This window comes from Mytilus trossulus, chromosome 12 (genome assembly GCF_036588685.1).
Source record: "Mytilus trossulus isolate FHL-02 chromosome 12, PNRI_Mtr1.1.1.hap1, whole genome shotgun sequence".
Taxonomy (NCBI): domain Eukaryota; kingdom Metazoa; phylum Mollusca; class Bivalvia; order Mytilida; family Mytilidae; genus Mytilus; species Mytilus trossulus.
The window spans coordinates 39,656,763-39,671,465 of NC_086384.1; the positions used below are offsets into that span (position 1 = coordinate 39,656,763).

Genomic DNA, 14,703 nt, shown 5'->3' on the forward strand with positions numbered 1-14,703 from the left:
AAGATCCTGCTATTTGGCATATTGTAAAGAACTATACAATTTTTAACAATATGTAAAATAATTCTTTGTTTCAGAATGTTAAACAAACAGTCGTGTCAGATGTTGTTATTCTCCGCTACATACGATGATCAAGTGATGGACTTTGCCCAGGCTGTGATACCCAGGAGTCCAATCGTAATAAAATTACGACGAGAAGAAGAAAGCTTAGACAATATTAAACAATTTTATATAGAATGCACGGATGTGGAAGCTAAATTCCATGCACTCAGTAATATATATGGAACAATATCAATTGGACAGTCTATGATATTTTGTGCAGTAAGTTCTACACTTCAGCTCACAGGGATTTTGTGATAAATGTATTTACACTTTTGGTATTTTGTCACCAAAATATCTGAGATCTGCGTTCTGGTGTGAACATTAATTGTGACATCTCATTTTTATGCCCTATTCATGGGCATTTTGTTTTCTGGTCTGTGCGTCTGTCCATCCCTTTGTTTGTTTGTCCATTCCTTCGTTCGTTCGTTGGCCTGTCTGTCCCGCTTCAGAATAAAGTTTTTGTTTGAGGTAGTTTTTGGTAAAGTTGAAGTCCAATCAACTCGAAACTTAGTACACATGTTCCGTATGATTCTAATTTTAATGATTTATTGAAAATAGTAAATGATGGTGCATCTGTGCACTATGGACACATTCTTGTTTGAAATTGTGTTGTCAAATTTTACAGAAACTTTGTTGATTTTATGTAATGGCGAAGAAATTTGCATACAAGTGTAAATATGTTTTTTTCAACCCGTCAATGTTGGGATTGGGCAAATTTCTAGGTGAACTGCTGGGCCCACCCTTTGTAGCCAGCATGTTATTTTCTTTTCTGTCAAAACACCTAGGTGGTCCAATGGTCCTAAGAAGTTCATGTACATTATTTCTAGCTTATCAGCTGTAAGGTGTGCTTTCAAAAATATGCCAAATGACAGGTAGTTTTGACTCGATCTTACTTGAAGAGAATTGTTAGTTTTCTTGCTGAAGCTTATATAGATATAGGAAGATGTGGCGTGAGTGCCAATGAGACAACTCTCCATTCAAATAACAATTTAAAAAGTAAACCATTATAGATTAAAGTACGGCCTTCAACACGGAGCGTTGGCTTATGTTTTTTTTCTGGGACTCAGCTTTCTCTGCCAATCAAATACTCAAGCTTAAGTCTTTAATTTCTTCCACAAAAAGTATAAGCATATCTCTGAAATTGTCTATATAATTGCTGTTAATGAAACTTTTAATTATCTTCATACAAAGAAGGTATATAATTCTGAGTGAAGAATATGAAGAAAAATAATTTGTCAGATAACTTTAAGGGGAGATAATTAAACAAACATCTTGATAAAAAATTTAAATAGGGAATATCATTATATACCAGTATGTATGAGCCTTGTAATTTTAGATTGATTTATTTGAACATAAGGTTAATTGGACTTAAAAAATACAGACCTTGGTTTATGTCCACTGCAAGTTGGCCTGTTGTACTGTTTCTATTGTGCTCTAGTAGCTATACGGCTAAATGAATATATAGATTGCCTAACAATGTAATTTTAACACACTATTTAGTATGTAAATACTGTGGATTCATTTATTTTCGTGGGTATCAATTTTCGTGGAATGCTGAAAACTTACATATTCGTGGATATTTGATTTCGTGGTTTTGCCAATCTCGGTATACAAGGCCTATTGAAAATATGTTATTCGTTGAGCATTTGAATTCGTGGTTCACCTGTTCCCACGAAACCCACGAAAATTGGTATCCAACGAATATTAATGAATCCACAGTATAAGAATGTTTAAAATATTTACAAAATGATGAAAATTAACGCAATATTTTGCTACACTAACTATATGAATATATATATATATATATATTCATTTATATGGCTCTGTACAGTCTTCACCAATGAGCAAAACTTACTTCCCTGTTATTTTCAGACAAGAAAAACAGCTGCCTGGTTAGCAGAAATGATGACAAAAGATGGCCATGTTGTAGGTTTACTGACGGGAGAGTTAACAATAGAACAAAGAGCCGCCATTATTAACAGATTTAAAGAAGGCAAAGAAAAAGTCCTGATAACAACTAATGTGACAGCAAGAGGTATGTGTTCTGAGGGCTGTTCCAGACCTACCTACCATGAACTGAAAAGTCTCCCGAAATTCTAATAATGTGAAAATCAAGACTAGCATAAAAAATATACCAATATTAGAGACAATGGCATCAATTTTCATCAGAGCTTTTAGCTTTTGGGATTTTATATGACTGCAAACATTTTTGGTCGTATATTGCTATATTTTGGTCTAATCAAGACTTGCATCAAAAATATACCAATATTAGAGACAATGGCATCAATTTTCCTCAGAGCTTACAGCTTTTGGGTTTTTATACGACAGCAAAACTTTTGGTCGCATACATGTGAATCTCCCGACGGGCGTACAATGATCCCGTTTTCAGGGGTGTCCTCCCATCCTCCCGTTTTGAAGAAAAAACTCCTGTGTATGAAAGAATGAAAAATTCAGACGCCATATTTGATAATTTCTTACTACTGTACAGGTGTAATTGACACCTGTGTTATATTTTACCTGTAAATCAAAGGAGATGTATAATTATATGGCTTCACTTGACAGCTTGGGTGTCAAACATACTGGTAATCAAGGATGTTTACCTCTGGCTCACTGCCGTATTTTGGAAATACTTGAATTACATTTTTAGCTCACCTGGTGTAGCCATGTGAGCTTATGCCATCACTTGGCGTCCATCGTCTTCCGTCTTCTGTTGTCGTCTGTCGTCGTAAACTATTTCAAGAATCTTCTCCTCTGAAACTACTAGGCCAAATACTTCCAAACTTTAACTGAATGTTCCTTAGGGTATCTAGTTTATAAATTGTATCTGAAGTTTTGATCCATCAACAAACATGGTCGCCATTGCTAAAAAGAGAACATAGGGGTCAAATGCAGTTTTTGGCTTATATCGCAAAAACGAAAGCATTTAGAGCAAATCTGACATGGGTTAAAAATGTTCATTAGGTGAAGATCTATCAGCCCTGAAATTTTCAGATGAATCAAACAATCCATTGTTGGGTTGCTGCCACTTAATTGGTAATTTTAAGGAAATTTTGCAGTTTTTGGTCATTATCTTGAATATTATAATAGATAAAGATAAACTGTAAACAGCAAAAATTATCAGAAAAGTAAGATCTACAAATAAGTTAATATGACCAAAATTGTCAATTGACCCCTTAAGGGGTTATTGTCCTTTAATGCCAATTTTTCACAATTTGTTCATCATATTTGCTAACTTTAAATAATCTTCTCCTCTAAAACTACTCAACCATATTCAACCAAACTTCAACTGAATGATCAGTAGGGTGTATAAAATAAAGTTTGTGTTTTATTTTCTATTTCGTCAAAAAACATGGCCATCATGGCTAAAAATAGAACACAGGGTAAAATGCAGTTTTTGGCTTATATCTCAAAAACTCCAGCATTTAGAGCAAATAAGACAAGAAGTTAAAGTATTTATTAGGTCAAGGTCAAGGTCTACCTGTCCTGAAACTTTCAGCCGATTTGGGTAACTGGTTTTTCAGGTATAATGCCCCTTGTTGATGATTTTAAAGAAATTTTGCAGTTTTTGGTTATTATCTTGAATATTATTATAGATACAGATAAACTGTTAATAGCAAAAATGTTAAGCAAAGTAAGATCTACAAATAAGTCAATTTGACCAATTTTAGGTTGTATAAAATAAAGTTTGTGTTTTATTTTCTGTTTCGTCAAAAAACATGGCCATCATGGCTAAAAATAGAACACAGGTTAAAATGCAGTTTTTATACGACCGCAAAATTTGAAAAAAAATTTGTCGTATATTCCTATCACGTTGGCGTCGTCGTCGTCGTCATCGTCCAAATACTTTTAGTTTTTGCACTCTAACTTTAGTAAAAGTGAATAGAAATCTATGAAATTTTAACACAAGGTTTATGAGCACAAAAGGAATGTTGGGATTGATTTTGGGAGTTGTTTAGGTCCCAACAGTTTAGGAATAAGGGGCCAAAAAGGGACCCAAATAAGCATTTTTCTTGGTTTTCCCACCATAACTTTAGTATAAGTAAATAGAAATCTCTGAAATTTAAACACAAGGTTTATCACCATAAAAGGAAGGTTGGTATTGATTTTGGAAGTTTTGGTCCCAACAGTTTAGGAATAAGGGACCCAAAGGGTCCAAAATGAAACTTTGTTTGATTTCATCAAAAATTGAATAATTGGGGTTCTTTGATATGTCGAATCTAACTGTGTATGTAGATTCTTAATTTTTGGTCCCGTTTTCAAATTGGTCTACATTAAGGTCCAAAGGGTCCAAAATTAGTTTTGATTTTGACAAAAATTGAATCGGTTGGGTACTTTGATATGCTGAATCTAAAAATGTACTTAGATTTTTGATTATTGGCCCAGTTTTTAAGTTGGTCCAAATCAGGATCCAAAATTATTATATTAAGTATTGTGCAATAGCAAGAAATTTTCAATTGCACAGTTATAAATTCAGCAATAGCAAGAAATCTTCAATTGCACAGTATTGTGCAATAGCAAGAAATCTTCAATTGCACAGTATTGTGCAAAAGCAAATCTTTTCAATTGCACAGTATTGCACAATTGCAAGAAATATCTAATTGCACAATATTGTGCAATAGCAAGAAATTCCAATTGGATTTCAATTGGAGTTATCTTTCTTTGTCCAGAATAGTAGTTGAATCAACTTAAATCATTGTTTTATACAATATACATTGTATATTCACTTTTACTTCCAACTGATAGATTAAAACAATCTTTACCATTCAGTCATTGCCAGTGATAACAAGCACTTTTTTTACATTTTAATATTTTATGATGTATTTAAATGAGTAGTTATTGTTGCAAACTTCATTAGAAATTTGAATTGAGATCAGTTTTGAAATAAGGGAAAGGGGGATTTGAAAAAAAATTGGGGGGGGTCAATTTTTTTCATTTCAGATTTCATAAATAAAAAGAAAATTTTTTCAAACATTTTTTGAGAGGATTAATATTCAACAGAATAGTGAATTGCTCAAAGGCAAATTATTTTTTTTAAGTTCATTAGACCACATTCATTCTGTGTCAGAAACCTATGCTGTGTCAACTATTTAATCACAATCCAAATTTAGAGCTGAATCCAGCTTGAATATTGTGTCCATACTTGCCCCAACTGTTCAGGGTTCAACCTCTGCGGTCGTATAAAGCTGCGCCCTGCAGAGCATCTGGTTGATTATGTCCCAGTTTTCAAGTTGGTCCAAATCGGGCTCCAAAATTAAACTTTGTTTGATTTCAACAAATTCTTCAATACGGTGAAATTAACCATGTATTTAGATTTTTCTACGACCGCAAATTTTGAAAAAATTTTCGTCGTATATTGCTATCACGTTGGCGTCGTCGTCTGCGTCGTCGTTGTCGTCGTCGTCGTCGTCCGAATACATTTAGTTTTCGCACTCTAATTTTAGTAAAAGTGAATAGAAATCTATGAAATTTTAACACAAGGTTTATGACCATAAAATGAAGGCTGGTATTGATTTTGGGAGTTTTGGTTTTAACAGTTTAGGAATTAGGGGCCAAAAAAGGGCCCAAATAAGCATTATTCTGGGTTTTCGCACTATAACTTTAGTTTAAGTAAATAGAAATCAATGAAATTTTAACATAATGTTTATGACCACAAAAGGAAGATTGGTATCGATTTTGGGAGTTTAGGTCCCAACAGTTAAGGAATTAGGGGCCAAAAAGGGACCCAAATAAGCATTTTTCTTGGTTTTCGCACCATAACGTTAGTATAAGTAAATAAAAATCTATGAAATTTAAACACAAGGTTAATGACCATAAAAGGAAAGTTAGTATTGATTTTGGGAGTTTTGGTCCCAACAGTTTAGGAAAAAGGGGCCCAAATCGAGGTCCAAAATTAAACTTTGTTTGATTTCATCAAAATTGAATAATTGGGGTTCTTTGATATGCCGAATCTAACTGTGTATGTAGATTCTTAACTTTTGGTCCCGATTTCAAATTGGTCTACATTAAGGTCCAAAGGGTCCAAAATTAAACTAAGTTTGATTTTAACAAATTGAAACCTTGGGGTTCTTTGATATGCTGAATCTAAAAATGAACTTAGATTTTTTATTATTGGCCCAGTTTTCAAGTTGGCCCAAATCAGGGTCCAGAATTAAACTTTTTGATTTCATCAAAAATTGAATAAATGGGGTTCTTTGATATGCCAAATCTAACTGTGTATGTAGATTCTTCATTTTTGGTCCCGTTTTCAAATTGGCCTACATTAAGGTCCAAAGAGTCCAAAATTAAACTAAGTTTGATTTTAACAAAAATTAAATTCTTGGGCCTCTTTGATATGCTGAATCTAAACATGTACTTAGATTTTTGATTATGGGCCCAGTTTTCAAGTTGGTCCAAATCAGGATCTAAAATTATTATATTAAGTATTGTGGAATAGCAAGTCTTCTCAATTGCACAGTATTGTGCAATAGCAAGAAATATCTAATTTCACAATATTGTGAAATATCATTTTTTTTTTTAATTAGAGTTATCTTTCTTTGTCCAAAATAGTAAGCAAGAAATATCTTATTGCAAGAATTTTTTTTAATTGGAGTTATCTTTCTTTGTCCGGAATCAACTTAAATCTTTGTTATATACAATATACAATGTATATTCACTTTTTACTACCAACTGATAAATTTAAATAATCTTTACCATTCAGTGATAACAAGCAGTTTTTTTACATTTTATTTACAGTTTATTTTATGATGTATTTAAATGAGTAGTTATTGTTGCAAACTCCAGTTTTATAGAATATTTTAATTGAGATTAGTTTTGGAATAAGGGAAAGGGGGATGTGATTAAAAAATTGGGTTCAATTTTTTATACGACCGCAAATTTTGAAAAAATTTTCGTCGTATATTGCTATCACGTTGGCGTCGTCGTCGTCGTCGTCCGAATACTTTTAGTTTTCGCACTCTAACTTTAGTAAAAGTGAATAGAAATCTATGAAATTTTAACACAAGGTTTATGACCATAAAATGAAGGCTGGTATTGATTTTGGAAGTTTTGGTCCCAACATTTTAGGAATTAGGGGCCAAAAAGGGCCCAAATAAGCATATTCTTGGTTTTCGCACTATAACTTTAGTTTAAGTTAATAGAAATCTATGAAATTTTGACACAAGGTTTATGACCACAAAAGAAAGGTTGGGATTGATTTTGGGAGTTTTGGTTTCAACAGTTTAGGAATTAGGGGCCAAAAAAGGGCCCAAATAAGCATTATTCTTGGTTTTCGCAAAATAACTTTATTTAAAGTAAATAGAAATCAATGAAATTTAAACACAATGTTTATGACCACAAAAGGAAGGTTGGTATTGATTTTGGGAGTTTCGGTCCCCACAGTTTAGGAATTAGGGGCCAAAAAGGGACCCAAATAAGCATTTTTCTTGGTTTTCGCACCATAGCGTTAGTATAAGTAAATAGAAATCTATGAAATTTAAACACAAGGTTTATGACTTTAAAAGGAAGGTTGGTATTGATTTTGGGAGTTTTGATCCCAACAGTTAAGGAAAAAGGGGCCCAAAGGGTCCAAAATTAAACTTTGTTTGATTTCATCAAAATTGAATAATTGGGATTCTTTAATATGCCGAATCTAACTGTGTATGTAGATTCTTAATTTTTGGTCCCGTTTTCAAATTGGTCTACATTAAGGTCCAAAGGGTCCAAAATTAAACTTAGTTTGATTTTAACAAAAATTGAAACCTTGGGGTTCTTTGATATGCTGAATCTAAAAATGTACTTAGATTTTTGATTATTGGCCCAGTTTTCAAGTTGGCCCAAATCGAGGTCCAAAATTAAACATTGTTTGATTTCATCAAAAATTGAATAATTGGGGTTCTTTGATATGCCAAATCTAACTGTGTATGTAGATTCTTAATTTTTGGTCCAGTTTTAAAATTGGTCTAAATTAAAATGCAAAGGGTCCAAAATTAAACTAAGTTTGATTTTAACAAAAATTAAATTCTTGGGCCTCTTTGATATGCTGAATCTAAACATGTACTTAGATTTTTGATTATGGGCCCAGTTTTCAAGTTGGTCCAAATCAGGATCTAAAATTATTATATTAAGTATTGTGCAATAGCAAGTCTTTTCAATTGCACAGTATTGTGCAATGGCAAGAAATATCTAATTTCACAATATTGTGAAATAGCAATTTTTTTTTTAATTAAGAGTTATCTTTCTTTGTCCAGTATAGTAAGCAAGAAATATCTGCAAGAATTTTTTTTAATTGGAGTTATCTTTCTTTGTCCAGAATCAACTTAAATCTTTGTTATATACAATATACAATGTATATTCACTTTTTCTACCAACTGATAAATTTAAATAATCTTTACCATTCAGTGATAACAAGCAGTTTTTTTACATCTTAATATTTTATGATGTATTTAAATGAGTAGTAATTGTTGCAAACTTCATTAGAATATTGTAATTGATATTAGTTTTGGAATAAGGGAAAGGGGGATGTGAATAAAAAATTGGGTTCAATTTTTCTCATTTGAAATTTCAAAAAAAAAAATTTCTTCAAACATTTTTTTGAGAGGATTAATATTCAACAGCAGTGAATTGCTCTAAGAGAAAACAAAAATTTTAAGTTCATTTGAATACATTCATTCTGTGTCAGAAACCTATGCTGTGTCAACTATTTAATCACAATCCAAATTTAGAGCGGAATCCAGCTTGAATGTTGTGTCCATACTTGCCCCAACCGTTCAGGGTTCAACCTCTGCGGTCGTATAAAGCTACGCCCTGCGGAGCATCTGGTCTCATTTGAAATTTCATAAATAAAAAGAAAATTTCTTCAAACATTATTTTGAGAGGATTAATATTGAACAGCATAGTGAATTGCTCTAAGAGAAAACAAAAATTTTAAGTTCATTAGAACACATTCATTCTGTGTCAACTATTTAATCACAATCCAAATTAAGAGCTGAATCCAGCTTGAATGTTGTGTCCATACTTGCCCCAACCGTTCAGGGTTCAACCTCTGCGGTCGTATAAAGCTACGCCCTGCGAAGCATCTGGTTAATATTTGGCCCTGGTTATCAAATTGGTCCACATTGAGGTCTAAAGGGTCTAAAATTGAACATTATTTGATTATCATCAAAAATTTTATTCTTGGGGTTCTATGATATGCTGAATCTAACCATGTATTTAGATTTTGGATATTGGACCATATTTAGGTAAATGTCCAATTTAAAAATTAATTTATTTCTTCAAACCTTTTTTTTTGAGAGGATTATTATTCATCGGCAAAGTGAATAGCTCAAAAGAAAAAAAAACCAATATGTAAGTTTATTAGACCACATTCATTCTGTGTCAGAAACTTATGTTGTATCAACTATTTAATCACAATCCAAAAAAAAAGATGTGGTATGATTGCCAAAGAGACTACTCTCCACAAGAGACAAAATTAACACAGAAATTAATTAAAAATAAATTACTGTACCGCCTTCAACAATGACTGACCCATTTTGAAATATTTATTTGAAATAAAGAAACCAAAAGATAATTTGAATACATGAATTAAAATTGATTATTATTTTTCAGGCATTGATGTAGAACAGGTTACAGTCGTAGTGAACTTTGACCCTCCTTTGACACAAGATTTCCAACCTGATTACGAGACATATCTTCACAGAATTGGTAGAACAGGGCGATTTGGTAAAAGTGGACTAGCTATAAATATGGTGGATGGACGTCGATCTCTGAGTACCCTCAAATCAATAGAAAAACATTTTGGTATGTTTATATACAATTATTCTAACTTTTAAACGGAAATTATACCCAAAAAAGAATATGTTTTGGACAGTTTTTAAGAGTGATTCTTTTCAAACAAGCAGAAATATTGCGAATTCTATAAAGTCAAACCCTTTTTTACAAAGTTATATCTTCAAGGTTTCGTTATTCTGGTAAGGTCTCCGAACTTCTTTGTATATCAAATTTCCAAGAAGGGTTTATTTTTCGAGATGGAATGATAACAAATATTAGCTGATTGATGGGTTTCTTAGGTTCTAGTCATTCTGTGTGCATTGCAATTCCACACTCGTGATAAATTAGAGCAAAGTTTCATTGAAAGAATGAGTTTCACTGTTCAGCACAATACAAGACCTTTTTAGGCATTTAATAGAACAGAATTTATTAACACCAAGATATCAAATATCCAAGAAATTGGAATTATCTTCAGCCAATTAATATTGTTACCTAATAAAATTGAGAATGGAAATGGGGAATGTGTCAAAGAGACAACAACCCAACCATATAAAAAACAACAGCAGAAGGTCACCAACAGGTCTTCAATGTAGTGAGAAATTCACGCACCCAGAGGCATCTTTCAGCTGGCCCCTAAACAAATATATACTAGTTCAGTGATAATGAACTCCATACTAATTTCCAAATTGTACACAAGAAACTAATATTAAAAAAATACAAGACTAACAAAGGGCTCCAAAAATGCGGCAGGGTTAAACATGTTTATGAGATCTCTACCCTCCCCCTATACCTCTAGCCAATGTAGAAAAATAACTGCATAACAATACGCACATTTAAAATTCAATTCAAGAGATAAACAAAATGACAACAATACATAAATAACAACAGACTACTAGCAGTTAACTGACATGCCAGCTCCAGACTTCAATTAAACTGATTAAAAGATTATGATTTCAATATATGAATATCCAGCACAATCCTTCCCGTTAGGGATTTAGTATCATACTATCATAACATATATGAGAAGAACATAACCCTTGTCATGCCAACAACTGGTTTTTAAATAACCCTATAAGTGAATCAATATTAACGCCAAAATAAGCAATCTTTAATGACCGTACAACAGTATTGTAACTATATCCCTTCTTGAATCAATAGTATTGTGGGTGAATTGTATAGACAGTCATAGTGAAATGTTTGTTTTTCAGGTCGTAAGATAACGAAGTTGGATGCAGATGATATGGATGAAATAGAGAAGATTGCTGTATGAGCAAATGACAGACATCAAATGAACAATGTGAACTGGCATTACTGGACTGTCCATTGACATACTATTGTAAACTATTGTTAAAATTTGAATCACAAAGAAAGTGCTTGACAGCTGCCATACTTAACATACCAAATATACTACAACATTTATAGTAATTAAAAAGTACATAGCTTCTCATTCTGCAGATATCTCATTAAAAATGTAGGTTTTTTTTTAAGCAGAAAAAAAATTGTGATTTTATTTTGACTTTTTGCTATATTAAAGTATTGTATAAATATTTTTTTCAATGTTTTGTACTTTATCTTTTATCATAAATTTATTTCATTATACATTTAATAGTAACATAGTCTTGATCAAAATAAAAAGAAAAAAGAAAAAAGTATCAGTTTTCCACCTTTTTAGTCTCATTTTAAAAGAAGAGGCCCCTTAGGCAAATGATAAAAAACATAATGGACATCAAGATTTCGTTCTCATGTATATTACTGTACATATCAATTACCCCTTAAATCTCGCACAACTTATCAATATTAAGTGTATTGTTACATCTATAATTTTAAGTAGTTTGGTTAATTATATTGATTTGACTCTTGGCAGATAAAATTTTGTTTTATGGGGAAAATGTGGATTTAGATAATTAAAAGGACAAAATGAGTTTGTGTTTTCGACATGAAATACATGATTTTGTTTGTATTTGTGAGAAAATGTATAAAAACCTACAGAATTGAGGTTTCATGGTACAGCAAACTTTTTTTCAAACGAAAAATTATTTCTGGCTCTTTCATCCAAAATTTACCCAAAAAAATGTTTGAATTCTTGTTCTTTTTCACAAATTCTCTATCACTTGTAAATAAGTATTTTCATATTTTACATATAATACTTTCATTATGTAAATAATTTTAATGAGGAGTTTCCTTATACAACACTTTTATATATGTAAATAATGATTTCCATATTTTAATATTCATTTGATAGATATTTGTTAAATTTGACACTAGACTTTGAATTTTAATCTCTTTTCCTTAATGAATTGTAAAGTTTGTTCTTTGTTTAATAATTATTTAAAATAAAAAAAGATATTAATGTGCAATCTGTTTTTGTTCGTTTTTTCTCTTGTACAATAATTCTACCATATTAAAGTGTTGGGTAGCAAAAGTCTATGTCACTATTAGGTGTTTTATACTGAGTTTATTAGTAAATAATAATCTCTTGTAAAGGTGTTTTATACTGAGTTTATTAGTTCTTAATGAAATAAGATTAAATGATTGTTTTACTTTTGTTGATACAGGGATACATTGCTATGTCACATGTTGGTGTTGACTAAAAGAGTGTCACTGCTATGTCACATGGTAGTGTTGACTATAAGAGTGTCACTGCTACGTCACATGTTGGTGTTGAGTATAAGAGTGTCGTTGCTATGTCACATGTTGGTGTTGCCTATAAGAGTGTCACTGCTACGTCACATGTTGGTGTTGACTATACGAGTGTCATTGTTACGTCACATGTTGGTGTTGACTATCAAAGTGTCATTGCTATGTCAAAAGTTGTTCAATAGACATGTTAAATGAATGAGTAAATTTGACTGAGTAAGAATTGTTTACTATATATTCAATTATTAATGTTAATACTGTTATTAAACATATAAAACTGAAACTAGGTTACACATAATTAACATCTAGACTTTTGATTCTTTTGATCATACTTTTTATCCTGTTTACAAAACTTTAGATTTTCGAAAAACTAAGGAGTTTCTTATCCCAGGCATAGATTACCTTAGCCGTATTTGGCACAACTTTTTGGAATTTTGGATCCCCAATGCTCTTCAATTTTGTACTTGTTTGGCTTTATAAATATTTTGATCTGAGCGTCACTTATGAGTCTTATGTAGACGAAACGTGCGTCTGGCGTATTAAATTATAATCCTGGTACTTTTGATAACTATTATAGGAAACATTCCATAGCAATGACAAATCTTTCACATTGACATTTAAATTTTGCATTACTTTGTGTATGTTTTATTTTCTTTTATTTATTGAGGGTAAAAATATGATGAGGCCAATTTATAAATACTGTGAAATCATTTAAAAATGAAAGGCAAATGCTTGGTAATGTCATCGAAAATGGGAAATCATGAGTTAAGATACTCATTAAAATACAATATTCAAATTCAATATTTTAATTGGAGCAATTAAAGTTATCCCTAGTATACAGGTATACATTCTCCACATTTAGAAAAAAAAATGTTATAAAGTGTTAAGATTTTGAAGTTACTGTGAATTCATTTTATTTTGGGTAGATTTAGAAAATATTGTTGATATTGGATTTTAAGGTTTTGCCAAAGTCTGTAAATAGATTGTACTCTGTTGAACATTTAAATAGTAAACCTATACTCACAAAAAAAACCGAATTTCCACGAATAGTAATGAATCAACAGTACTAGGTACTCAGAAGCTTATTTTGTATTTATAACTAAAACTACTGTACATTTTGCAAGTACTTGTACCTTGTTCTAGCTTGTCAATAATAATTGTATTTAAATATATTTTACATTGTAAGTTATCTCCCATTCTTGTAAAATTTATGTTTCATTGTGAATTTATTGATGATGAAGAGAAATGAATCACTTTTATAAATTTATGTTCTTACAATTTTATGCCTTTGTTTGTATGGTTAAACTGTGAATTGCCCTTGTAAATCTCAAGTATCTATAGAAATATAATTATACCCCCGCTTGAAAATAGTTGGTGCAGTATACTGTTTTACCTCTGTCTGTCAGTCAATCCATCTATTGTACTGTCCATCCTTCCCAGGAATATTTTTCGTGCATCTTTCTCAGGAACTACATCATAGGAATTTCTGAAATTTGGTTTAGGGGTTTATATTTATAAGCCAGCTATACTGTATGATGGGTTTTCAAATTCATCTCTCAACAACTTGTACTTTCTGTTTACACTATTAAAATTATCCAGTTGCGGCGGTGGTATCATCGTTGAGATCAGACGAGCTTGCTGTTTTACTTGTTTGTGCTATGTTTCATATGTCAGTTTGTAAGTCAAACAAATATTCCTGTTAATTTGGTATTGCTGAACAAATGACTTTATGCAGATCTACAGTGATAAGGCTTTTAATGTGTGAGCATTTTTTAGACCGGTCAGACCAGTAATTTCTATTTTGAATATTTCAAAATGTAAACTGAACAGTTACACATTTCACCAGTACTAGGTACTACTGAATGAATACTTTTGGTATTTGTTAAAAACAATTCAGGTGTGCTGATACTTTGAATTTTTCAATATGTTGAAAAAAATCTTTGTCATACAATTCTCCAATTTGATTAAAGAGAATGCATTCATGTTTGATCAGCAGTTTGAAAGTGATGAGTTGTAATCAGTGAGTGCTTTTTAGATCATTCAAACAGGGAATTTCCTTATAACGTTCCAAGTGATATAACTTTGATACCAATTTGTCAACAAACAAGACTGCTTTTTTTCACACAAAATGATAAAATTGAATATAAAAAAGAAGATATGGTTTGATTGCCAATAAGACAACTCTCCACAAGACTTCAAAATGACACAGAAATTAACAATTAT

General features: G+C 31.5%; 1 protein-coding gene and 1 long non-coding RNA gene across 3 annotated transcripts in view; both read left to right on the forward strand.

Annotated features, from left to right (window-relative positions):
* LOC134692061 (ATP-dependent RNA helicase DDX19A-like) overlaps positions 1 to 11,395 on the forward strand; it is a 36,580-nt gene extending 25,185 nt beyond the window's left edge. For both annotated transcript variants that reach the window (XM_063552426.1, XM_063552427.1), the window contains 4 exons: positions 75 to 318; positions 1,972 to 2,134; positions 9,682 to 9,873; positions 11,052 to 11,395. In XM_063552426.1, coding sequence (XP_063408496.1) covers positions 75 to 318; positions 1,972 to 2,134; positions 9,682 to 9,873; positions 11,052 to 11,113 — 661 coding nt within the window. In that variant the 3' untranslated portion in view covers positions 11,114 to 11,395. The remainder of the gene's footprint in view (positions 1 to 74; positions 319 to 1,971; positions 2,135 to 9,681; positions 9,874 to 11,051) is intronic.
* A 109-nt stretch (positions 11,396 to 11,504) lies between these two features.
* LOC134692063 (uncharacterized) lies at positions 11,505 to 13,763 on the forward strand. Its single transcript, XR_010102214.1, has 2 exons — positions 11,505 to 12,282; positions 12,328 to 13,763. It is a non-coding gene; the product is annotated as an uncharacterized LOC134692063 (long non-coding RNA).
* The last annotated feature ends 940 nt before the right edge of the window (positions 13,764 to 14,703 follow it).